Source organism: Hippopotamus amphibius, chromosome 6 (genome assembly GCF_030028045.1).
Source record: "Hippopotamus amphibius kiboko isolate mHipAmp2 chromosome 6, mHipAmp2.hap2, whole genome shotgun sequence".
In the NCBI taxonomy this organism is placed as follows: Eukaryota; Metazoa; Chordata; class Mammalia; order Artiodactyla; family Hippopotamidae; genus Hippopotamus; species Hippopotamus amphibius.
In genome coordinates this window covers 17020931-17045959 of record NC_080191.1, presented here as the reverse complement: position 1 = coordinate 17045959, position 25029 = coordinate 17020931, and the positions used below count along the sequence as shown (strand labels likewise).

Here is a 25029-nt window from a genome sequence, read left to right as displayed (position 1 = left end):
TTCCTGTTCCTTCCCTTGACCAGCTAAGCGATAAACTGCTTCACTTCTCCCAGCCTCAATTTCTTCATCTGCAGACTGGGGATAATACCTTCCTGCTAGGCTTGTTTAGGGCAGTCATGAAAGGAGCTAAGCACACACACACTTAATAAATAAGTTGTTATTATTAGTGTCATTTGATGGCCATTTCAGCATCTACCCTGTGACTCGCCAGTGGAGGTACTTAATAAATATTTCTTGATTTGAATTTGGAGACTATAGAAAACCCCTCTCACAAGAGGAGGGCATAGAGAAGGAGGTAATCAAATGATGCCAGGTTAGGGCCACTCTCACAATTCAGCCTAGGCTTGTCTGTGCCTCGTGAGGTGGGAACACAGGAATGATCACACCTCATCACCAGCAGGGCAGCATTCCTCGCGATGACCACGGAGGCAAAGACCTCTGTCCTCCAGACATCCCCTCCGAGTTCAATCTCCTGTGTAGGTAAATTGGCAACTGAACAGCATCTGATAACTTGGTCCACAAATTATCACAATCTAAGGGGTCTTTCAGAACAAGGGTAGTTGAAACAAGGTAAATGTAAATACTCTACTAAACGCAGGGCTGTGATGTTCCTTTCCTCGGGGATAAACCCTGACCTCAAAAGCTGAGTGTAGAGAAGGCCCCGTCCCTGCAGGCCTCCCCATTCTGCGTGCCTGGGCCGGGGGACCGCCAGCCAGGACTTGCTACACTCCAGCAATAAGCTGTACTAACAAGGGTACCCGGGAAATGTGCAAAAGGTGCGAAGGGAAATGAGCCCCAGGTCCCATTGCTGCCACCAGTATCAAATTTTTATTTCTTGACTAAATAGAAGCTCTGTGGAAGAGAAACAAAAATAGAATGGAAATCATTTGCTGCCCTCTTGTGGGTGACTTGGTGTCCTGTCCCTCCAGCTTCCAAGATGAGACACAGGCAAAAGGAGGGACATAGATTTGGTGTCCAAAATCTCTGCTCCCCTCTGCAAAGGACCTGGAAAAACTGCACCTCTGCTTGCTCCTGACTATCCCATGTGTGTCTGGAAATCGGTCTAGTTCTAGTCAAGGCTTAGTGTACTCAAGGGAAGTCTGGGTATACCTTTAGCCTTGGAGGAAAAGGGGAAGGAAGACAAACAATAAAAGGTCTGAGGACTTCCTAGGTGGCACAGTGGTTGAGAATCTGCCTGCCAATGCAGGGGACACAGGTTTGATCCCTGCTCCAGGAAGATCCCACATGCCGTGGAGCAGCTAAGCCCGTGCGCCACAACTACTGAGCCTGCGCTGCAACTACTGAAGCCCACGTGCCTAGAGCCCGTGCTCCGCAACGAGAGAAGCCACGGCAATGAGGAGCCTGCGCACCACAATGAAGAGTAGCCCCCACTCACTGCAACTAAAAAGAATGCCCACGCACAGCAAAAAAGACCCAACACAGCCAATGAAATAAATAAATAAATTTATAAAAAAAAAAAAACAATAAAAGGTCTGACTTTTATAGTGTTTATAATTTTCCTGTGGCACAAGCTGGATTTGGGCTCTTGGCCCAACCTTGGTCCAGCCAAGGGTGATGAGTGGTGGGCAAGGGGTGGGGGGTGGGGTGGGGGTGGGGGAGAGCCTTGAGCTAGGAAGTGAGGTATTCCAGGACCAATCCTGAAGGTTGCATCGTCTCTATAGTAGCTGAGGTCAGGGGCCTAGACCCATTATGAAATCCTGTACTAGATAAGCCATGAAACCAAACCAAGCTCCATGGAGCTGGAGGGGAGGTGAATCCACACAGAAGGCAGCCTGGGTTGGGAGCAGGTGCTGGACCTCCACTGCAGCCACAGCCCCATCCCCACTGGGCCAAACAAGACCTCAGCCCATCAGGAGCTTAAAAAATTGTTTTTGTTTTTAGGATTGTTGAAAGATATCCTCCCTGGCTTGGAATATATCCAAAAATGTGTGTTGAAGTTGCTATCTCTCTGGAGACGACCCTGTGCTAATGAAAGACGGAAGATTTCCCTGTTAGGCAACTCATCGTTTGCGACTTAACTAATGCCAGATAAATGAACCAGAATGGATTTTTTGAAATTATTACATTCTAAATATATACAAGAAATTTCAGAAATCTTACAGAAATGCAGCAACATAGTCTAATAATCTAAGGGAAGAAGAGAGCCTTAATAAAACAGTATTTTATTTGCTATCATCTCTTTATTGGTGTATCACAATAAAAAGGCTACTGGAGCTGTGGCTTTAAAGCAGCATTCATCCTCATCCTAGGAGATCTCATGCTAGAAAAGCCTGTTGTATTGAGCATCCGCCAACCCAAGATCACTGTTGTTTTCATTCCGAGGCTGGTCTGTGCAGAAATTGATCAATGAATTTATTTTTTTCCGACTTGATTGACAGTCCTAGCATTGCACAGATTCAGCTTCACAGCCATGAGTCCTCAAATGGAGGAATCACTAAACATACAACTGATCGCATCACTCGCCTACCTACCATCTCTCATGGCCCCACATATTGTAGAGCTGCCCTGTCCAATATGGTAGCCACTAGCCACGTGTGTCTATTTAAATTTTCATTTGAATTCATTAAAATTAAAGTCCCTCCATTGTACCAACCACATTTCAAGTGTTCAATAGCCACATGTGGCTACCATATTGGATAATACAAACGTCAAACATTTCTAAGATCACAGAAGGGGTCTTGCTGTTGTTGTCGTTTGTTAGTTTTTGTTTTGGCTATTTCTCTTGGGTTTTGTTTGACTGTTTTCTTTTCCTTTTTTTTTTTTTTCTTTTTTTTTCTTTTTTTTGGTCATTCCTTTAGGCTTTCGGGGTCTTGGTGCCCCAGCTGAGGGTTGGGCCTGGGCCCCTGGGGTAGGAGCACCAAGTCCAGGATGCTGGACCACCAGAGAAATCCCAGCCCCAGGGAATATTAATTGGCTTGAGCTCTCCCAGAGGTCCCCATCTCGGCACCAAGACCCAACTCCACTCAACTGCCTGCAAGCTCCAGTGCTGGCTGCTTCGAGCCAAACAACCAGCAAGACAGGAACACAGCCCCACCCACCAGCAGACAGGCTATCAGAAGTCATACTAAGCTCACAGACACCCCAAAACACACCCCCTGACACTGCCCTGTCCATCAGAAGGGGCTCTTGAACAGCACTTTTCTATAGGATATTGTTGAAAATTTTTGGCAAGGCAAACACTGCCCTTTACAGCCTGGTCCTATCCACCTTCTCACTCTCCTCTCGGGCCTTTATTCCAAACATCCCACTACATGGCCCCCTAACACACCACTTATGTTGATTTCCCTGGGATATCTCCCCTGTACTTCCCATCCCCATCGACTGGTGGGTTACTACTCATCCTTCAAAACCCAGGTTAAATACCACCTCCTCCCTGCAGCTTTCCATGATCTACATTCCCCCACCCCACAATTAGAAGGTTTATTGGCCTCTTGTGAGTAATTCCATAGCTGTTTGTTGTTTATAAAGTATTTGTGACTTATTAATTCTCAATAATATCTTACTAATACATAATATATTTGATTACAAAATATTTCTTATTTAATAACAGTAATTGTATCTTTGAAATGTTATGAAATAATTATTTTAAAAAGTAAATGTGAGCTTTGATCCCATCCTAATTTGAAAAACGGTTCTCAAAAAAACACCTCCTCTAGCTTCAGGGTCAGGGTGATCTAGAGAAAGAGAATTGAACTGGGAAATAGGAAATTTGGAGTAAAATGCTTGGCTCTGCCCTAACTACCTGTGTGATCTTAGGCAGGGTCTAAACCTCTCTGTTTTCTCATTTATCAAAAGAAGTTTTGGGTCTGATTACTCCTAAGAACTGAGTTCTTTCAGGGCCTACATCTAAGCAGGCAGCCAAGGGGAGAATGGTGGAAACACAGGGTGATGAAACTTGCAGATCAGAACACCCCACTCTCCATTATGAAGATTCTGGAAACAAAATCTAAACCTCTCCTTCTTCTCCCCTCACTCATACCAAGCTGGATAACTCCAGGAACTATTACCTCAGTCAAGCCACCAGATTCTTATAGACAAGTCAAGGGTCAATCTACCTAGGGCTGGGCTCTCAGTCTTGCTGGAAATATTCGCAAACAAGCTAAATATTTCCACACATTTTAGAAAGTGCCTCTGCATCAGACGGAAGAACAGCCTCGATGACATTCCAGTCCCTTTCAATACTAAGATGTGGTACCTCCTGTGCAGATGCTATCACTCACTATCTGGGTGACTTGAGCAAGTACCTTAATTTCTCTTGGACTTTTCAGCCTCACCTGTAAGAAGAGAAAACTAAATTAGATGGTCTCAAGGTCCCTCTCATTGCAAAACTCCATAATTTACAACAGAGGGGGAACGGATCATCTGAAGTAGAGGGAGGGCAGATTCACAGAGTAAGAAAGAAGTGGGAGGGGAAAAAGGAATGTGCAGTGAGGGGAAAGAAGAGAAGCTGACAAAAGACGGAGGGAAATAAAAGCTTTCAAGAGGGAAGAAAAAGCGTAAACAGAATCACGTAACGGGAGAGAAAAGAAGAAATCAAAAGGAAAGAGAAGGATGAAGACAACGGAGAGGTTCTGCCTTCCCCAGCCCCTCCTAGCTCTATTTAATAGCCCCTTCTCCGCCTTCTTTATTGTTCAGCTATCTTGATAAATTTCAGCTGGCATTAACATAAAGCATGTGGTTAACACCATAGTTTTAACACCCAATTCAATTTTATTACTAAAGGTGTCTTTTTTTTCCCAAACAAGGATTTCTCTGAGACCCATTGCATTTTCCCTTTAGATTCATCACATATTAAAGGTTTCCAGGGGCCCCTACATTTCCCATTTACGCTGCGGCTCCCATTTGGTATGCTGAAGGTACTTCATCACCATTCGTTATGAATGAGCTACAACAGTATTGCAACAGCGCTCAGCAAACAGCTCCTGACTTTCAGGTGTCGTTACATGCAAGTTAAACTAAATGGATGAATTTTTAGCAGGAATAATGTAGTTCATGTTGACATTATTCACAGCTTTCCCAAGAAGACAGGTATTAATCAGACAACACTCCTGTAGGTCTCAGTATATAAATATTTGGGCGTCTGGCTAAACAGTGCCCTAACCTTTAAAAGGCATATAGACCTTATGCTTTAAATAGGATCATCAGTATCAAGGGCAATTTAGGACAAATAAAAGGAGGAATTTCTTTGCACAGGAATATGGATGTATACTGAACCTATTATCTCAAGAGTTTGAACAGCATACAAATAAAAATAACTCCCCAAGAAGGTTTTAGGTAAGTCAGTAATCACAAAATTCTGTGAATTCTTCTTTCAAAATCACCCATGCTTCTACCTCTTCCCCTCGATTTCCACTGTCCCCATTTTGGACGACATGAAGGCTCAGAGGAAATTTTACAAAACACAAGAACTCAGGTGTCTTTATCTGGACATTTATAACCTAGAAAGTGGGACATGGTATACCGCAAGAGGTGACTAGGAGAGCGTGTAAGCAACATGCTAGGTAATCAGTGAACAGATGAACAAGGATTGCTTCAGAAATGAAGAAGAAAGGGCTGTTTCTCAGAGCAGGAAGACTTGCAAAGGAAGCTGAGTTTGATACGGCCATAGTATATGGGTTTGAGGGCACAGATAAGTAGACAGGATAGAAATCCCATCAGCCAAGGCATGAAGGTGGCCAAGGGTCTGACACAATTTTGAGTAAGTCAGCTGTCTGGGTAAAGCACGGAGTTCACGTGAGGATCTTCACATAGATGAGTAAGAAAATGAAACTCTTAAGAATCAAATACAGGTATCCCCTACTTTTTGAAAGTTTGCTTTGTGTGACTTCACTTTTAAGAAAGACCTACATTAGTACCTGTTCCCGCTAACCAAAAGAAATCCCAAGAGGGTTTTCACTTTTACAAAAAAAGAAGAAGGAGAAAAGAGAAAATAGTGTTCAGTGATTGTTTTTCAGTTAGCTGTTATGAGGCAGGGAGAGTGGTTCCCCGAGTTTCCTCCCAGCGTACTACACTCAGCATCACAGCATCAAGCCACCAAAACTTTGAACCATGTCTGTGAGCATCTGGGATTTAATCTCAATTTATTTTGTGCATCCGTTAGCAAGACGTGTCCTAAGGTAATTGCTTCTCTGCTTTACATCATTTCAGCTCATGAAAGTTTTCATACTTTCTGATAGTGGGGGAACTCTGTATTGGAAGTCCTTAACAAGCAGGCTAAAGAGTTGAGACTATTCTGTAGAAGGTGAAGAGCCACCAAAGGTGTCTGAGCAAGAAGTTCTGACAGGGACTTCCTTGGTGGCACAGTGTTTAAGAATCCACCTGCCAATGCAGGGGACACAGGTTTGATCCCTGGCCCAGGAAGATCCCACATGCCTCGGAGCAACTAAGCCCATGTGTCACAACTACCGAGCCTGTGCTCTAGAGCCCATGAGCCACAACTACTGAGTCCACATGCTGCAACTACTGAAGCCCATGTGCGTAGAGCCTGTGCTCTGCAACAAGAGAAGCCACTGCAATGAGAAGCCCGCATACCACGACGAAGAGTAGCCCCCACTTGCCACAAACAGAGAAGGCCCACATACAGCAACAAAGACCCACTGCAGCCAAATAAATAAATAAAAATAAATAAAAATTAAAAAAAAAAAGAAGTTCTGACAACAAGCAAGAAGGACTCAAGCTGAGAGCAATAGCGTGAACAGAAGAGAAGAAACAAATGTACAGGATGTCCTGCTCTTCCCTTCTAATCCACACTGTTGCTGGATTAATCCTCCTTTATCTTCAGGAATCTTCCACTCGAAAGTCCTCACTGCATCCCACACAAAGCCCAAAGTCCTCCTCTGGGCACCCTCTGTGCTCTATGGCCTTGCACAGATATACTACAGACGCACTTGCCACTTACAACAGGACCACTGCATTCAACCAGTCTGCTCACTATTTCCAACACGCGCACAGTTCATTACTAACAGAGTTGTATGGTCACACATTTTGTGCGCAGCTCTCTGCTGGATGTGAAAATGGAAGGTTCATAAAATAGTGTACTACCTTTGAAGATCTGCAATCTAATGCAACACACTTTCCACTGTTTTTTTGGCCTGAATCCTACCCATTCATCCAGAAGCTCGAGTCCACATCTTCCCCACAGCCATGAACGATCACTCTCATCTGTGCTGGCTTCACTTACTAGGAACTCATCTGCACTTACAATCTTTTCATTATTATAATTCATCATTTATAATTTTAACATGTCAAAAGTTTTCACTTTTTTTTTTAAACAAATTAAGCACTTATGGGTTTTTGTTCCTGGTCCCTTACTGACCCTGCAGCTTGCATCTGCTGTCACCAGGAGGCAATAGCGTGTCAGCGGCACAACAGCACAGAACACCCAGACTTTATTTTGTTTATTTACTTATTTTTATACCTGTATTTATTTACTTATTTATTTATTGGCTGTGTTGGGTCTTCATTGCTGCACGTGGGCTTTCTCTAGTTGCGGAGAGCAGGGGCTACTCTTTGTTGCGGTGTACAGGCTTCTCTTTGAATATCTGATAGCATACTGGCTTCTGCAGTTTTGGAGCACGGGCTTCAGTAGTTGTGGCATGTGGGCTCAACAGTTGTGGCTCGCAGGCTCTAGAGCGCAGGCTCAGTAGTTGTGGCGCATGGACTTAGTTGCCCTGCAGCCTGTGGGATCTTCCCGGCCCAGGGATTGAACCCATGTCGCCACCAGGAAAGTCCCAACACCCAGACTTTAAAAGCATGGGTTTCTACTATTTTTCATAAGTCTTAGATTAACCCTAATCTTATACACAGGCCAATGCATGTACAGGGAGGGAAAGAGGAGGGAGAGAGAAGTTGATAGAAGAAAGGAAATACAAGAACCGTGCCCTTCTACTAATGGAGACCACACAAAGCAGAGGAGCAGCTTCAGTGCTGAATGCAACTCAGAATTGTTCTTATATCCCTTGACTATACATGTTAACAACAGAACTTCAACTGTTTTGAGGGACTAAGGGGATCCCCAGCTTTCAATTATCTAAGAATGAGCAGATAAACAACGAGATTGCCTAAAACTTCATCCAATGTCAGGGGAAAAACCAGTCCCACAGAGCAGCTTTGCAGGGGCAGTTATAAAAAAACAACTGTGAGTTAATTTATAATTGTACCAGACATGTATGCTTTTAAGGTACTAGTTACATATTCATAAGATAGTATAGGAAATAGGCCTAAGAACAACAGCATATTACTGTAAAGTCCAATTCCTAGTATAATATAGAAAGAGTTGGAGCAGGAGGAGAAAAAAGTAAAGGAAGAAGACTTACCTCCTGCCTATCAGGAATTTCTCCCTTTATCTTTATGTGCAGAGTTCAGGCTAAATTCAAAGAAGACATCGCTAACCTCACTCTGCTTCCTATAGAATGCAAAAACTGAGAGCTAAAAGGCACAAGTTTCCAAAACCCCCAAATAAAGCTATACACAGAGTTTTGATGTATGCTGTCTCATTAATAAGTTAAATGTCCTATAATACATGGAAACAATATAGGACAAAGAGTAGGTGAATATACCTAACACTAAAGGCTCTAACGAGAGAATTTATTGGGCAACGTAAGAGTGCAGGGGTGGAGATGAAGACAGTGCCAACCGTGGGCAGGATTTGGGATTCAGATGCGTGGTACATGTGTGTCAAGGAAATGGGAGCTGTTTGAATTATGGGGCTATAATTCCATCGAGGAATCCTGAGGACTGCATAAACCACTTGAGCCTCCAGAAATTACTACCGCATATTTCAGTCACCTGCGGTTTGTTCCATGAGTAATTTATGGGCTGCCTTGCACAGTCTGTCTTGTCAAACCTCAAACTTTGGATATTTCTTTGCAATTTGATTTGTCTTAGCCCCAAGAATCTGTCCATTCCTGTAAGCGACCTTTATTGATCATGTATTACATGTACCGCGCCGTGGGGAGAGCTGCGGTATGCCTCTCCCCTGGGGACCTCCAGCTGCTGCAGGCTTTAAACCCTTAAAGTTATCCAACACCAGAGATAAGATCCTACAGCCAGCTACAGAGCCCTGCCTGGGGAGTAAATACCCATCAACGGCAACATAAAAGTAAAACACATGTTTAAGAAAGATACAACCACAAGCGTTTGGGGGTGGGGTTCCCCAAGTGGTCCATCCTCCGGGCTCTGTCTAAGCAGTTACCCGGGCTCTGCTCACCGGGAAAAGCCGCCCAGTGATTTGGAGAGTCTGCTTTTAAGGAGAAGGGGTTGGCTTCACCGATGCTAAGACATAAGGTACATACATGCAATCTGCCCACACCACCTGCCTCCAAGCAGCTGGCATGGTGCCTCTGAGCAAAACCTTGTCCCTCCCACCATAGATGCACTTGTGTTGATTTTAGCCCTTTTATGATACCTCTGCCTCCCTTAACGCTTCAGTGGTGTAGAGCTCGTGGTAGACAGTGTAAAAGCTGAGCTCTTGGACTCTCTGCATTTAAACCGCAGCTCTGCCAATCACTTGGCAGAGATTGAAGCTAGTTACTTAACCTCTCTCTGCCTCCATTTCCTCATCTGTAAATCAAAGATGGTGATGATGCTGATGACGAGGATGAAGGTGTGATGATGAGGATGATGATGAATGACAGAACCTCACAAGGCTGTGGTGAGATAAAGTGAGTAAATAGAAGTAGGTTGCTAAGAACACAGTGCTTGGCACACAGTAATTAATATGGTACTAATTAATTAATCAGCTATTATATTATAATATATAATATAATAATTATATATAATATTACATTATAGTTATAGTTATAGTTAACATTAATGTCATCAATATTAATTAATTAGCTATTACTGCTTGATTTGGTCAATAATCTCCTCTCCTTAGCACTGTGAGAATCAGCAAGGCAGGAGGTGAGTCAGAGTTGACAGAAGTGGTTCTCCGCCTCAGGGAAGGATAGAAGGAGATTTCGGCCAGAAGCTATCCTAAAGATCAACCTGTGAGAACTCTCATTTTGTAAATGAAGATAGTAACGGATGTGGTCCAGGTGTTACTGACTCTAACAGTATCGTAAAGTCAAACATTATGCAAATGCAAGGTGCCAATAATTTTTATTATCTCTCCAGCCCATTTGCTTCAACCATCCGTTCAGGGGCTGTGGCTTCACTTTTACTCCTTCACAAGTTCCAGTCCTGCATCTTCTACTGGTTCCTCAAATCCAGGGTTGGCTAAAACCAAATCCTGCCCTTCCCTCAAATCAGCTGCCCTCCTCCATCTTTCCTATATCTGGCAGCAGCAACATTACATCCACAATCTCCCAGCGTCACCTTCCCCCAGGGCTCCCCACATCGGGGAGTCTCGGTGTGTCCTTGTGGCTGCTCTCCCCACCCCCACCTTTCCCCTCCCTGTCCTCACTTCACACCTATAACTTCTCTCTGAGCCACTGAGTTCAGGTCCAGCAGCTCTGCTGCAGCCTCTTCTCTGAATAGTCCTGCATGCAGGCTCTCATCAGTGAGTCTTATTTAAATGGTCTTTCCTCACATTAGTCCCCTGCTCAGAAACCCCGCTCACCCCCAAAAGAGATGATTTTCCAAACAGTCTGGCGCCAAATCCTTCCTCCCCACTTACCCCCCCTTCCCATTTTTGTGCCACCGGTGAATCAGGGCTATTGACACCCCTGAGCAGCCCTTAAAATTTCTGCTATTTTCCTTGGAATGCAGCAGCTAAAGCCTGAGGAGGCTTGTGAGGGAGGAGAAGCAGCCGCAGGGCTTCCGCACGATAAACCCCCCGTGGACACAGTGGGGCTGCGAAGAGGCCTGGGGCTGCTGCCTCCCACACTCAGCCCCTTCCCTCAAGTCTCCTCCCTTTCAAGGCTGCCTGGGATGCTTTTTTAATCAGGGTTTTCCTGGGTACCTGTGGAGCACCAGTTACCCAGTGTGCTCATCCAGGCCAAACACCCCAGGGAGGTAAACCCAATCCTGATGGTCCCTCATCTGAAGAGGACCCCCCCCCCCACCAAGTCTTCACAATATATAAGAACACCATCACTCAAATCAACCAGGTACCTCTTAGACAGACGGGCGGCAATGCAGCCATTATGTGAGGAAGGAGCTGGTTCTCTTTCCTCTTTGTTTTCCAAAGTCCCCTCTCATCCAAAGGATAAGATACTTTAACCTTGGCAGATTTTAAAAGAAAAGTCTGTTGCTAATGGGTATCAGCCCAGCTGGGCAGCGTTTAATGGATGCTGACAGTGGCACCATCTACAAAAAAAACAAGCAGCCCCTGAGAGAACAGGAGACTGACTGTGCAGTTTCTACCCTAAAAGGAAAGGACAAAAATGTGAAAAATGGCATCGCGGAATATTTGGTACAACTGGTCGCAAATTATTTCTCTTAACACTTTTGAGAGCACTGCGCATTGGAAAGGCAAACAACCCCCTTCCTTCTGAAAGCAAGGAGAACAAAGCTTCCATAAAGGGACAGACACCAAGCTTGAGTGCAAGACCCCCATTCAGATTCTAGAAGTAGATATACAATAGATTTGCCCCAAAGCATTTCTAATTGGCATCTATGTTATTAATAAGCAAAGCTGAATAGTTAGGATTTATAGGTCAAGAGAGAGAAGAGGTCTAAAAGGATAAAAACCAAACTATTATCTCTAGAATGTGGGATTAGGGGGTTCTCTCTTTTTCTGCTTAATAGATATTCCCATATTGGGGGGAGTTTGGGATTTTGGATGTTACCTTCATGTAATTTGCTCTACATGGTAAGAAGCTAACATTTGAATAATAGTTGGTCAAATTCATAGATCGGATTTCAAACATCCTGAATGTCTCTACCCATCCTGAAATGCCCGCAGGCCCAGCTATCCTTCATGGCTCCTTGCCAGGCACATGTGTGTGAAACACTTAGTAATAAGATTTCTGTTTCCAAAACCCCACTGTGAATCTCTAACCCCAATATAGGACTTGAGCATCTCTTAGCCACGTTATCCTAATTTACCTCCCCAAGCTTCTTTCCTCATCTGTAAAATGGGAATCAGAATTACTTCACTGAACAGTCGGGAAAACTAATTGACACATATTTCTAGAAGGGGAAATTAATCTATCATCAGGCCCAGCAGCCACAGTGAAGGTCTTCACATGTGTTCCAGTCTCTCCACCTCCTTTTCTTCTCTCTGCCAGTGGACATCAGTCCTTCCAGGGCTCCGATGGAAACACTGGGCAGGAAACAAACGCAGAAGAGGAAAGACAGCATAATCCAGAGACCTGTTTTTCTACTTGAAAAACATTCATTTAAAATTCTATCAGAAAGTCATATGCCTAAAAAATTCATTACCTCCGTTCTAATTATACAAGAGCCTTACAACTAAAATATTCTCCCAATCATCTAAGAGACCGCCACTTAACAGTATATTAGATGCAAAAATCTCAGATGTTCCCCGTGGGTGTAAAGTTTAAACACTTAAATTTGCAGAAGAGAAGCGAATTGGAATAAAGACATTCACAGCCAGCTACTTCATATCCATTAGTTATCATTTACACATCAAATACATACAGCATTTAGACCAAATGTACAGAATTTCCACATTTATATACAGTAATCAACATAGTGCACAATTCAAATCTATCTTACAATCAAGTGTACAAGTTTAAATATGGCTTTATAAACGACTAACAACAACTGTGCTAAAGTAACTCATAGGTCCAGAAATAAACACTGGAATGCCGCCTCCACATCGAGGCCCTCATTCAGCAAGAAGCTATTCATTGTGTTTGCAAAACAGATGGTGCAGGTAAATGTTTCCAGGCAGTGTCCACCCAACAGCCCCCAAGCAGCTGAAATGTGGGTTCCAATTCTACCAACATTGGTCCCTCCTATCTCAGATATCTGAAAATAAATACGTACACCTTCCACACATTTGGAGACGTGGGGTGATAAACAAAGAGAAGAAAGACGTGTGATCAGTGAGATGATGATTCTCGGGAATTATCAAAACGTGCTTTTCAGATTCAGAAATTCTCAGGCATTAGAGTCAGCATTTGCATTCTCGGGTTTTTTCCCCCTCCTTTCTTTTCTTATTTTGCTCAAATCAGTGTCCTAGGAAATCTTTCAGGAATTTACAAGCTGTTCTAGATCAAGTGGTCCCAAAAAAAGAATTTAAAAGAGCTCTTGTAAAGGTATATCTAATTATTCACTCTTTTCTTCTCCTAACCAAAAATGCCTGTTTTAAGAATGAATGAATGGGCAATTGCCTGGCAGTCCAGAGGTTAGGACTCCACGCTTCCACTGCAGGGGGCACGGGTTTGATCCCTGGTCCAGACACTAAGATTCCGCATGCTGCGTGACTCAGCCAAAAAAAAAGAAAAGATTGAATGAATGAAGAACCTTGACCTAAAATCATGCGTCCATGCCTATTTTACATCCACTTTCCCACCAATGTTACATACACATTCTTTAACCAACTGCCACTTTCTAGGTGCTACCCCTAAGTCTTCCTCACCCCTTATTCTAAACTCCATTGAATAGACACTATTTGTGACTTTCTATGTTTTCTATGGTTTTTAATGTACATAACATATCAGTAGAGCTGTGTGTGTGTGTGTGTGTTTATAAATAAATACTCTGCGGGGCATGCTCAGAAAGTTTTACCGCTGAGGTTGATGAGCACAGAGGTTTGGAGACCACTGCTTCCATAGGGATGATTCGGGGTATCTCCAAACAGTTAAAGGTCTTCTATAAAACAAATATACAAATATACTCTGTACATTTGATATTATAAAATGGAAACTATAATACATGCCACAAACACTTCTGAGACACTAGAAGGAAGTTCCAGGATCAAAGGAGTGAGTACACTGGGGCCACTCCTCCAGTTCCCAGACGCAACCTCAGGCAGGGCAACCGGGGAAAACAAGCCAGCAACCAGGACAAAGATCAAGGTTATTTCAACGCTTGCCACACCGGCCACCAGGATATCCACAGACAATCCTTCCCTACAGATTGCATTTGTCTTTGCTTTAAACCAGCAGTCCTTTGGATTGTTTCAGCAAGAGGCCACCACCCAGAAAACGTTCAGTGTGCCTGACACATCGCTAACACAGCCACACCACGCGGCTGCTTGAAGCGCCAGTATCTGTTCATCTTCCCTCCTCTCCTCCCACTCAGTGAAGTTCAAACACCACCAGATGAAGGATGCGGACCTTCATCTTTTCAACCACCACCATCAAGGAACCATCACCCTCACCAACGGTAGAGCTGTCAGACACTCAGCAGGATACAATCACTGGGGAAAACAAAAAACATATGTTTACCGTAAGCATGACCCCATCAGACTGATCATTTGAGGGAAAATCATTTTGACAGAAGTAACATAAGCATGTTCCCCCTGCTGAAACAGAGATCCCTCCAACATTTGAGCATTAGTCTTACTGCTGCAAGAGATTTCACATATACTTTGTTAAAGATAAAAATACAATCACTTGGACATGGTTGACGTTTTAGTAAGCCAAATGTGATCTCTTGTGGCGGGACAGAAGCAAATATGAGAGAACACTTCCAAGTCTGAACAGCTGTTAAAGAGAAAAGTCTATGGGTTGTTGTATTTTTTTAAGGGAGGGAGGTAGTAAAAACCCAAAGCATATCGCACGGCCTCTGCTCTCTGCTAGCCACTGCTGATTAACTTGACAATTCAGGAGCTGAATCCTATTGTTTTTAAAGCTATGGGGTAATTTTTTTTAATACTAAAGAAGGAAAAATGTTTAAATTTTACTGATAAATAAAAGTTACTCTATTCTAGAGCTAAAAGTAAAAAAAGAAAAAAACGTTGAGGCGGGGGAAGGATGCTTGCCAATAGTGGGGGTTGGAGGTGAATTCGTCACATGTAGTAATACTACTTTTCATAAAATGAAATAGCATCATAAATATATATTGCTCTATAGTTAGTGAATTTTTCAAAAAATTTAAAGCTATAACTAGGGACAACAGCAACTGAAAAATATTCAAGAAGGCCATCAAGTTAATTGCTGAAATTATTTGTGTACAGAACACCAAAGTACTATAGCATCTTTTGCTCTCGATAACTTGTTTCCCCACAAAAATGATGAGGAATGCTGGTGCTGGCTGGACCACATTCATAAGCTATTTTACTATTGCAATGGTCCCCTTTATTTGTCTACAAATTTGACAATTAGGGGCCGTAATCCTCCTGAAATTTGAGCATCCTAATGGTCTAGTCAGCAGCAGAAGTTTCAGAGAGCTTTGGTCTGGGGACAAGTCCCCTGCTGCGGCAAGAGCCAAAATGGTTGAGGTCACACGGTCAGCCCCAAAATAGTGAGTTGCTTTTATGCTATTTTTCATATTCTCTGTAACCTTCTCAAAGGGGCAAGGCCAATGTGTTGCTAGTTCCAGTTATCTTAAAGATTAAAGAACCTTCCTTAAATAGCTTTAAGCTATTATTTAAAATCAGGGACTAAAAACCTAAATTTCCGGTGAGAAATTTAAATGAGGAAAGCTGCACATCCGTTTGCATTTTCTGCTGGCACTAGCAAGGGCTCTGCCGGCCAGAGGAGCCTCCTGCCCCACCCACCGTGGGCTCCTTTTGGACTCTGCAAGTTGCATCCAGACCACCAGAAGCAAGTGAATGAAGGTCAAGCATGCCACGGTCACAGGCAATCGATCCTGGACCTGTTAGAGATGGGTTGCCAGAGTTCAGCATTTAGACTCAAGAAGTATTCGTCATTGAATGTACTTTCACCAGTCTGTGTTCATCTTAAACAGCACTGCATATAAAGGAGAACAAAGGATCCTGGGTCACAGCCAGGAGCAAGGAAAGTAGCTTCACCCTGATAAAAAGAAAAAGAAAAGGAGAAGGAGAAGAGGAGGAGGAGGAGGAGAGGAACGGGGGGGAGAAAGGAGAAGAGGAGGGAAAAGAAGAGGAAGAACCTGAGTTGTTCCCTATCAACCAAGGCACCATCCTTTTATTGAAAATACACTCAACAATTGTTCTATGAATTAATTAATTATTAATTAATGCAGAAAAACCTGATTGTGCAGACCTCTTTCCTGTAAGAAAAAAGCCGGCCTCTTCTTTCCCACCTGAAGCCCCAGGCTGGCCAGCCTATCCATGCAGAAGTGGTGGGTCTCAGGGCTGAAGTGAAGCTCCCCTGGCCCTGAACTGATTTTGTGAAATCAACCTTTTGGGTGGTAAGAAGGTAGATGACAGTGCCGATGACAACAAAACCCCGTCACTTTCAAAAGCCATACTTGTCAAAACAAAGATATTTTCTCCATTAATGTGCAACGCCTTTGCTTCCTCCCGTCACTCAGCACATCCTCCATGTGGATAATGAGAGCGATTACTTCTGCTTGCACATCCCATTCCAATTTGTTTCCTGTCTGGCTGTGGAAGGCACGAGAGAACAAACACTGACAACAGTAACTTCTAAAGACTCTTTAGAAGAAGTCTTCTTCAACTGCGGTCCATGAAACCCCTAAGGAATCCACGGATAATTTCAAGATGTCTCTACATCTCCTGAACTTACATGTAAAATTTGATATATTTGCATTCATGTATTTTTCTGGGACTAGGGCAGAGGACTTGAATTAGATTATCGATGGAGACACAAAAAATTAAAAACCATTAGTTTCTAGTATATGGCCCACTTTCTGGGCAAACATTTCCCATGCTGCCTTCAGGGGAGGAAATGATGGGAGCTGTGTTTCTAGACAGAAGGGAGATTATAATGAGCTGAGACCTAAGGAATACCTCATCCCAGAGCAACGCAGTGCCCTATCAGAGCTTTTAGAAATATTAATCTAGGATGATAGGTGGAATAGATCAGGGAAGTACCACGCGTGTAAAAGAGGCCATCACAGAAGCTTAGGCAAAAGAAAATACCCTAAAACCAGGGTGCCATGTCTGTTCTGTTCACCACTCTATATCCAGGGTGGATCCCAGAGCCAGGCACAGGGTAAGTGGCTATCTACTCACCAGTGAGTAACCAAATATCCAGTGAGAGCGCATATGGGCACAGATTCCTTAAAAGACATAATCTGAGAGTGAGGAGTCTTGGTGACTTGGGTATCCATCCTGGTGTCATTCACAAAACCTAGCATCACCTTCCAGAGTAGATACCAAAGAAAGATCCCTTGAATTGGCCTGGACCAGGCTGAAGAGATATGGGGGACACGAGTGGAGAATTCCAAGCACTCTTGGAGAGAGGCGGATGACGTGCTGGTTCTATGAACGTGGAGTGACCTCTCGGGGAGGTGGGTTTTAAAAAGAAACCAAGTCAAGCTGATGTAATGGCAAGGACCCTATAAGGCAAGATGAAAGACCTCAGTTCCAGGCCTGCCCTCCAAATAAATATGGCTTTCTAGAGAGAACTCATGGCCGAGCAACCCATTTCTATACTTTCCCTCAAATAACCTGGGCAAGAATCCCACGGTATAACCCTTAACGCTTCCTTTCCTCGAACCCTAGTTGTTTCACAAGCACATATCCTCGTACCTCAGTGCACACAGGCAGGGCTCACGTGAGGACCTGACTGCAGTTCTGATTCAAGTCCAGTTGTTCTAAGCCTGTGATCAGTCAGCTGGGTAGCACGTGGCCTTGGTAGTGTCACTGTTCACGAGGCTTGATGTTACAACAAGAAATGGGAACCTCTGACAATACAGCTTACTTCGGCATAAATTTAAATCATCCCTCTATCTATTCTGACACATGCAAGGCAAAGCATATGCTGCTACACCTACATCCTGATGAGTGGAGATGGGACTGGGGTGAGGCAAAGGGAAGTGGAGAGAAGCAGACTTTAATTTTACAATGAGAGGTGAAAAAAGAATAGGTAGCCCATGGGTCTTCTGTCCATCCAGAACCATCTGTTACCATTAAAGATCACAATTCCTTAAGTTACCGTCCAGTAAAAAAGAAATATCGAACTTGAACAAGTGAGCCAGATGACCCAAAATATCCCCTAATCTCTTGTTGTTTTTCTAGTAAATAGCACCTGTTCATCATATTGGAGGACAGTTCAAATCTGGGTAGCTTAAGAATGAAGCACATAAAATGAAAGCCTTCCCAATCAAGACCGCATAAGTCACCCACTCCACAGTGGGTTTCGTCTTGGTCATTTTGTTTCCATAACCAACTCTTGGAAAGTAAAACCTGGGGAGGGGGAGGGTAAATCCATAAGAAACGTTAAGATTTTTCCAGCGTTGCCTTCCCCTCACCAGACAATGGCTGAGAACACCAGAAAAGTTGCATTAATAAAACTGCATAGACTCTACACTGCACAAAGTGCTTTGCTACCACTTGCAATGATCCTCTTCCTACTTTGTCTTTTCAATACATCTTGCAAGGTTTGTTTTCCAAAAAAGACATTACAAGCTGGCGGAGCTTCTGCTTACAAAAATCAATCGAATCCTTTCCCCTTCACCTCTATTAAACCCATCCTATTCCTGAGCTTTATTCCCTCCAAGTAAAGCAAAGGTAGGCAACTTAACACTCCAGAATCAACAAAGGACAACGTTCCAGTGTGCGTTCAGGCAATGAAGGAAAGACGTCTCTGCAAATATACAGTAGAATTGAAGACGGTCTGTAGCTGTTGATGATCTGTAAAAATATTCCCAAGGTTCTTTCAACAAAAGATTTTGATTCGAGCAAGATCACAAAGGGGTTGGTGACAGCGTCCTAACTGTGCCTTCGTGTGTGTTCCATCGGCTCGGCTTTGGCGAGTGACCGTGGCTGCCTTTGCCTGGATACGGAATTCCTTCGCCCTCCGATCTCCACACACGAAGCACATTAAAGAATAAAATGTGTTTATGACACACCTCTTCCGAGAGGTTTAACACACCGAATGTGACCACATAAATCCTCACAACACCCCTGTGAGGTAGGTAGGTGGAGACTATTGTCACCCCCACTTTATAGGTGGGGGAGATGAGGCACACAAGAATTAAGGGACTTGCCCGGAATCACACAGCTAGTCACCGGCAGGGCTTAGGATGTAACTCATACTGGCCAGCACCTCGCACAGTTCTTTGCACGTAGTAGGTGTTCACTGAATATCTACGGATTTTATTTGACTTATATCTCAAAATACAATATACACAATGAAAATACCAGCAGCCACCACAGAACATGTATCTCCTACATTTCTTCTGATGACACTGCTCACGACCTTGAACCCCGCTGGATGAAGGATGTTCAAGAATCCATCTTGCGCCTCAGCCCTCAGGTTGCAGGGGATCAACGTCCACCCCATCTGTGGACAGCCTGCTCTTGCACCTGCTCTAACACACAATGTTAGTTTTCTAATGAAAACAAAAATGGATTTCAGGAACCATGCTGACTTTTTTTTTTTCTCGCCTGTTTGTTTTAAATGGAGCCATTGGAATGGTTCTGGGTCTTCTTTGTACAAAAAAGAAATAAGGCTGCTCTCGTCCAGTTAGCTTGTGAGACCTGTGCCAAGCACGAAGGTCTCCTCCCAGCTCGGATGGGTTTCTACCTGGGAAAGGGGACTGACCCCAGGGAGTGGCAGCTCCAACAGAGGAGGGTCAGTGAGGCTGAACGTCACTTGCACTGTTCATGGTCTGTGTAGTCATCCATGTCCACATCAGAATCAAAGAGCGAGTGTCCAGTGAAATCCGTGTCTGGGGTTCTGGAAAAACTGTTGTCTGCTCCCTCATCTTCAAAGGTCTCTGTCCTTGAGTAAAAGCTGAAGTCCAGCAGGGGCGTGTGCGTTTTGCTGCCTTCGCTGCTCTCCTCGGACTCATAGACGGTGTTGTCGTCATCGTGGTGCCACTCGGGCCAGAATTTCCTCCGTATCCTCTCACAGTACATGGCAAGGTTGATGAGCTCACCTGCAGGGTGGTAAGGTAAGTGAGGGTTAGTTCTCAAAGGCAACAACCTACCAGCCACTTGGCGTCCTGGGAGACTTAGACGAATGGGGTAGGGTAGGCATTAATCACGTTTTTTCAAAGAGGCACTGCCAAAATGTTTAGATTTTTAAACAGAAGAAGAAAGGTGAGTGGGAAAAAGTTAAGTTCAGTGAGTGGGCTGAATGAAATTTAGGAGTGAGCCCTATGGTGGTGAGAAGTGAGGTGGTAGCTTATCCAAAATGGCAGCTAAACGGCCATCACTTGGCTTTGTGAGGCATTTTAGTATTTCATGCTTGCATATCAAGAGAACTAGTTCTTTGGTTCATATCTAAATTAATTTATAGTCCATGAAAACACACCAGCTGTTAGTTGGATTAAGTCAGCCAGAAGTGATCATTCATTCCACAAATATTTGTAGTGTCATTATGGGCTGGTTACTATGACAAATAGTTGAAAAAAATTAGATGAGGGTGGAAATTTTGCCGTGAGTCGTCATAGATAATTCAGAACCGTCTTTATGGGCGAGCACGCCCACAAACACATTTAGTAAAACAGAGATTTTTTTATTTTTTAAATAAAACTCAACACTGCACCCATGATTAGGTTCTCACTTGGTCGTTGGGCTACTTCTCCCTGTGAATCAAAGGAACACTTCTGTTAAGTTGCTAAAATTGTCCAGGCGTTCGTCTGAAATATGACACGGTATTTGGCTTTCATTTCCTAATTCCAGACGAAAAATGTAGAAAGAGGGTGAGTTTTTGCTTTTGATCCACCAGATGGCAATGCTGCTCGTAAGTATATAATCCGTCACTATCTCTTACAGGACTTCATTGCCCTAAGAATATTCTTTGGATGTTTATTTTTTTAACGTTACATAAACACTCACTCATTATGTAGGTAATCTGTGTTTTATTGTAGAAAATTAGAAAATGTAGATAAGCAAAAAATAAAAGAATTACCAATAATCCCATTTGTCACAATAACATTTTCATTTATATTCTTCCTGAAATATATATATATATACACTATATTTACATTTGCTTTATAGATTTACTATATGTTCTATTTCCTTTACTACTTTTTCCACTTAACAACATATAATGAAAACCTTTTAATTTCACTCTATGACCACCTTGATAATTGCGTAGTATTTCATTACACAAATGTACCATAGTTTCATTTTGGTTTTTTTGTTTTTTTGGTTTTTTTTTAATTTTATTTATTTATGTATTAGTTTTTGGGGAGTACACCAAGTTCAATCATCTGTTTTTATACACATATCCCCGTATTCCCTCCCTCAACTCCCCCCCACCCTCCCTCGAGTCCCCCTCATTTTGTTTTTACCAACCCCTATTACAGCCATTTAGGCTGTTTCTACATTAATAGGTCTATTGGTTACAATCTGTAACTATTCTATTTTATCTTCTATCAAAGGAAATAATATATACTCATTCTGGAAAATTAGAAGTCTGCATATAGAAATGGTATAAATATACATAATACATATATATGCACATAAAGAAGAAATCAAAAGCACCTATAATATCACCAATCCAAGGTAATCACAACTAAGATTTGGGTGTACTTTCCTTCAGTACTTTTTCTATTTATTTATTGTCCTTAGTATCATCACCTATTATTTCCTATAACACTACGAACATTTTCCCACTAGAATTCTTCAAAAATTGATTGCTGTCCTGCTTAAATAAACACGTCCCTCACAAAACATAAGGCAAATCCCCCCGCTTCACGGATTCTGTAAACCAGCAGGTTTGTATTGGTTCCAGGTCACCATTTTCAGTCTTCTCAGATCAATATAGTTCAACTCCTCCTATGTAGGGAGTCCATTCTGACTGCCCCCAACTTAAAGACTTTCTGTATGTGCTCAGGAGCCAGAAGCTCAGAGGCCAACATCATTGCTCCTTCCGGGCAGACGCCTGCAAAACGTTCACTTATTTTCTGCCTTAGGGAAGCAGTTACGAAACACCTCACCAGGGATTACTGGTAACCAAGGATTCGGTAAAGACATGGAGGCAGCAGCAAAGGGGGCCACTGGGGCCAGGGAATGTCAAAGATGCATTGTGGTCGCTTCACAGCAGGCTCTGGGGACAACCCTGTTTGCCTCAATCAAATCCACTCCCAGGAAGTCGGAATCTAGTGAAAACGTCCACGGGATCTACACGATACATGTATGTCTCCACTTCTTTTGTGGGTGTCCTCTCTACAGCCTGTTTCTTCACCTTTCTTCCAGGAGAGCTGCCCCCTTCATGACTGTGTGACATTAGAACCCCTTCAGTCTGCAATAATAAAAATTAATAATAATAATAGCAGACATGTTTACAGGCCTTACTGTGTACCAGGCACTACTTGAAGTGCTTTATTTATTGCCGACTTCATATTAACTCCCACCCCTTCGTCCCAGCAACAATCCTATGAGGCAAGAACTATCACTATCTCCATCTGTAGTAGGAAATTGAAGCGACAGAGAGGTTAATTAACTTGCCTAAGGTCACATAGCTAGATAGTGGCCGAGCCAGGATTCAAACACAAGGAGTCTCCAGACTCCTTGCCGTTCACATGACCCGACTCTGCCTCTCTCCTGATGAGCTGACAACCTGGCCTGGGAATCAATAGCTTCCTACTACCTGTCACGGAATATTTTTCTGTAATTCTTTCTGGAGTCTCAAGAATTATGAGGGGACAGGTGTTGTCACTCAAAGATAATGGGTTGTCATGAGGAAGAGATCCCTCCATCATGCAGTCAAGAAAGGGTTTGCTTTGATAAGCAAGGGCTGCGAGCTCACATGCCCATCCTCACATCCTGCCCCTGATAACAAGAGTGAAACAAAGAGTGAAAATTTACAGTGGAATTCTCCCTTTATCTGGCTTTGCCAATCCCTTCTTGTACCTCGATTCTCCACCAGCTGACCCACTCAGTGTGCTACCAGCCAAGAAGAATGAAAAAAGTCAGCAGTAGAAACAGGCTGTGTGTGCGTGCGCGCGCGTGTGTGTGTGTGTGTGTGTGTGTGTGTTTGAGATATGCCTATGTTAACATGAATGACTATATTGAAGATGTAAACTTTGTGAAATAATTTTTTTAGCTGCATTTCTATTCAAAGTGTACTCAACAATCAGATAATGTCACCTATCAGACTGGTAAAAATTAAAGTCTGATACCATCCAATGTGGAGGGTCAGGTATTGTACTACATGGCTGGTGGAAATATAAATTGCTATAAGCTTTTTAGAGAAGCAATCTGATGTTACCTATTGAAATTTTAAATGGACTTATCTGTTGGCTCAGGACTCCACTTTTAGTACTCTATTCTACTAAAATAAAATCATCAGGACGTAAAGATATGTGCATATGGATGTCGAATGCAGTACTATGTCAATAAAAAAAGAGAAAGAAAAAAAAGATAGAAACAGCCTGAATGTCAATCAATAAGGATTAACTGAATAAAGTCTGGTATATCAATTCTATAGAATACTGTGCAGCTGTTAAAGAGACATAATATGCTAAGTGAAAAAAAAAAGTTATAAAGTAAGATGTATAATGTAATTCTACTATTTAGCTTTAAAATAATAAAAACAAACTAAAACAGCTCTATACAGGTATGTAAATTTGTATATGAAAAAAAAAAAGGCACAGAAGGGTTCACTCCAAATCTTTACCATTGGTTTCCTCCGGGAATGACATTGGGCGTGGGTGAGGGGAAGGTGATAAAGCTTTTAAAATATACCTTTTAATTCAACTTATTGTGACAATCATGTATTACTTTTTTAATTTAAAAATCCAATAACATAAATTAGTAAAATGACTAATGAATGATTACTGATACTCTCAGACAACTTGAGAGGACATTTATCAGAAAGCCAAACAGCCCTCTACCCCGAGGACACTCCCAGACGGAATAAAGAGTTTTTCTCTTGGAGTTTCTCAAATGAAAATATTCCCTGCAGCTCTTTGAAAAAAGTGACTCATTTTATTTTCCTGTATCTCTCCAATTCCTCCCAGCACCACTGCCAGCCCTGGGTCCTTAAGCAGCCAATATCCGGAAAACATAGGGCCAGTGCCCACACACACTCTTTTGGTTTCCAGGTATTCACTCGGCACCTCCCTGCTGCACACCTGTGCTAGGGGCTGGCTGTGCCCTTGGTTGCTCCCTGTAACACTGTGCCACACAGGCAGAGAGGGCACCGAACATTTTCTCTTCAGAAAAGTTCTTAGCAAACTCAAACGCTGCAATGAGGACACCCCCCTTCCCGTCTCCTAGAAGCTAATTCACAGACCTCAAAATACAAAGACCAGCAAAGATTATTTGCGCTGGCCTTTTCTTGAGACCCGAAATCCCCCACAACCTCTTCCTAAACACTTCCACATGGAGAACAGGAAGAGTATGGGGCAGGGATATACTTGTATGTTTTTCAAGGCTATCCAGCATTTTTTCCACCTTTTAATCTATCAAATAATAAGCAAAAAAGACATCCAAGTACAATAAATAACTGTTGGTAAAAGAGTTGCTGAACAGGGTTTTTGTTAAAGCACAGAAGGCTGTGTTTCTTACAAATTCAGAAAAACAGTGTTAGGTTCTTTGGGTTTTTTTTTTTTTTTTTTTGGTTCTTTGGTTTTGATATGGCTCTCCAGGGCGAGCAGCTGCGTGGCAAAACCCCTTCCCTTTTGTGCTTTATTTTCACTTTTCTACGCTCTCCAATTCTCCATGTCTGTTTTAAAGAGTGCCAAATTCACATGCAATTCTCTAATAAGGATACTCTGATCAAAATATCAAATGTGATTCCATGCTAAGAAGGTTGCTAAGGTTGCTAAAAAAGACAAGAAATAACAAGTGTTGGTGAGGATGTGGTGAAAAGGGAGCCCTCATGCACTGTTGGTGGGATTGTACATTGGTGCAGCCACTATGGAGAACATACGGAGGGTCCTCAAAAAACTAGAAATAAAACTACCATATGGTCTAGCAATTCCACTCCTGATTTACTAAAGAAGACAAAAACACTAATTCAAAAAGATACATGCACCGCTATGTTCACTGCAGCATAACAGCCAAGGTATGGAAGCAACCTAAGTGTCCATTGATGGATGAATGGATAAAGAAGATGTATGTGTGTGTATATATAT

At 42.8% G+C, this 25029-nt stretch overlaps 1 protein-coding gene across 1 annotated transcript in view; it reads right to left on the bottom strand.

Annotated features, from left to right (window-relative positions):
- Positions 1 to 19379: 19379 nt before the first annotated feature.
- Positions 19380 to 25029, bottom strand: part of FAXC (failed axon connections homolog, metaxin like GST domain containing) — a 63735-nt gene continuing 58085 nt past the window's right edge. The window contains exon 6 of the mRNA XM_057739197.1: positions 19380 to 19875. Within this exon, the coding sequence (XP_057595180.1) occupies positions 19586 to 19875 (290 nt within the window). The 3' untranslated portion in view covers positions 19380 to 19585. The remainder of the gene's footprint in view (positions 19876 to 25029) is intronic.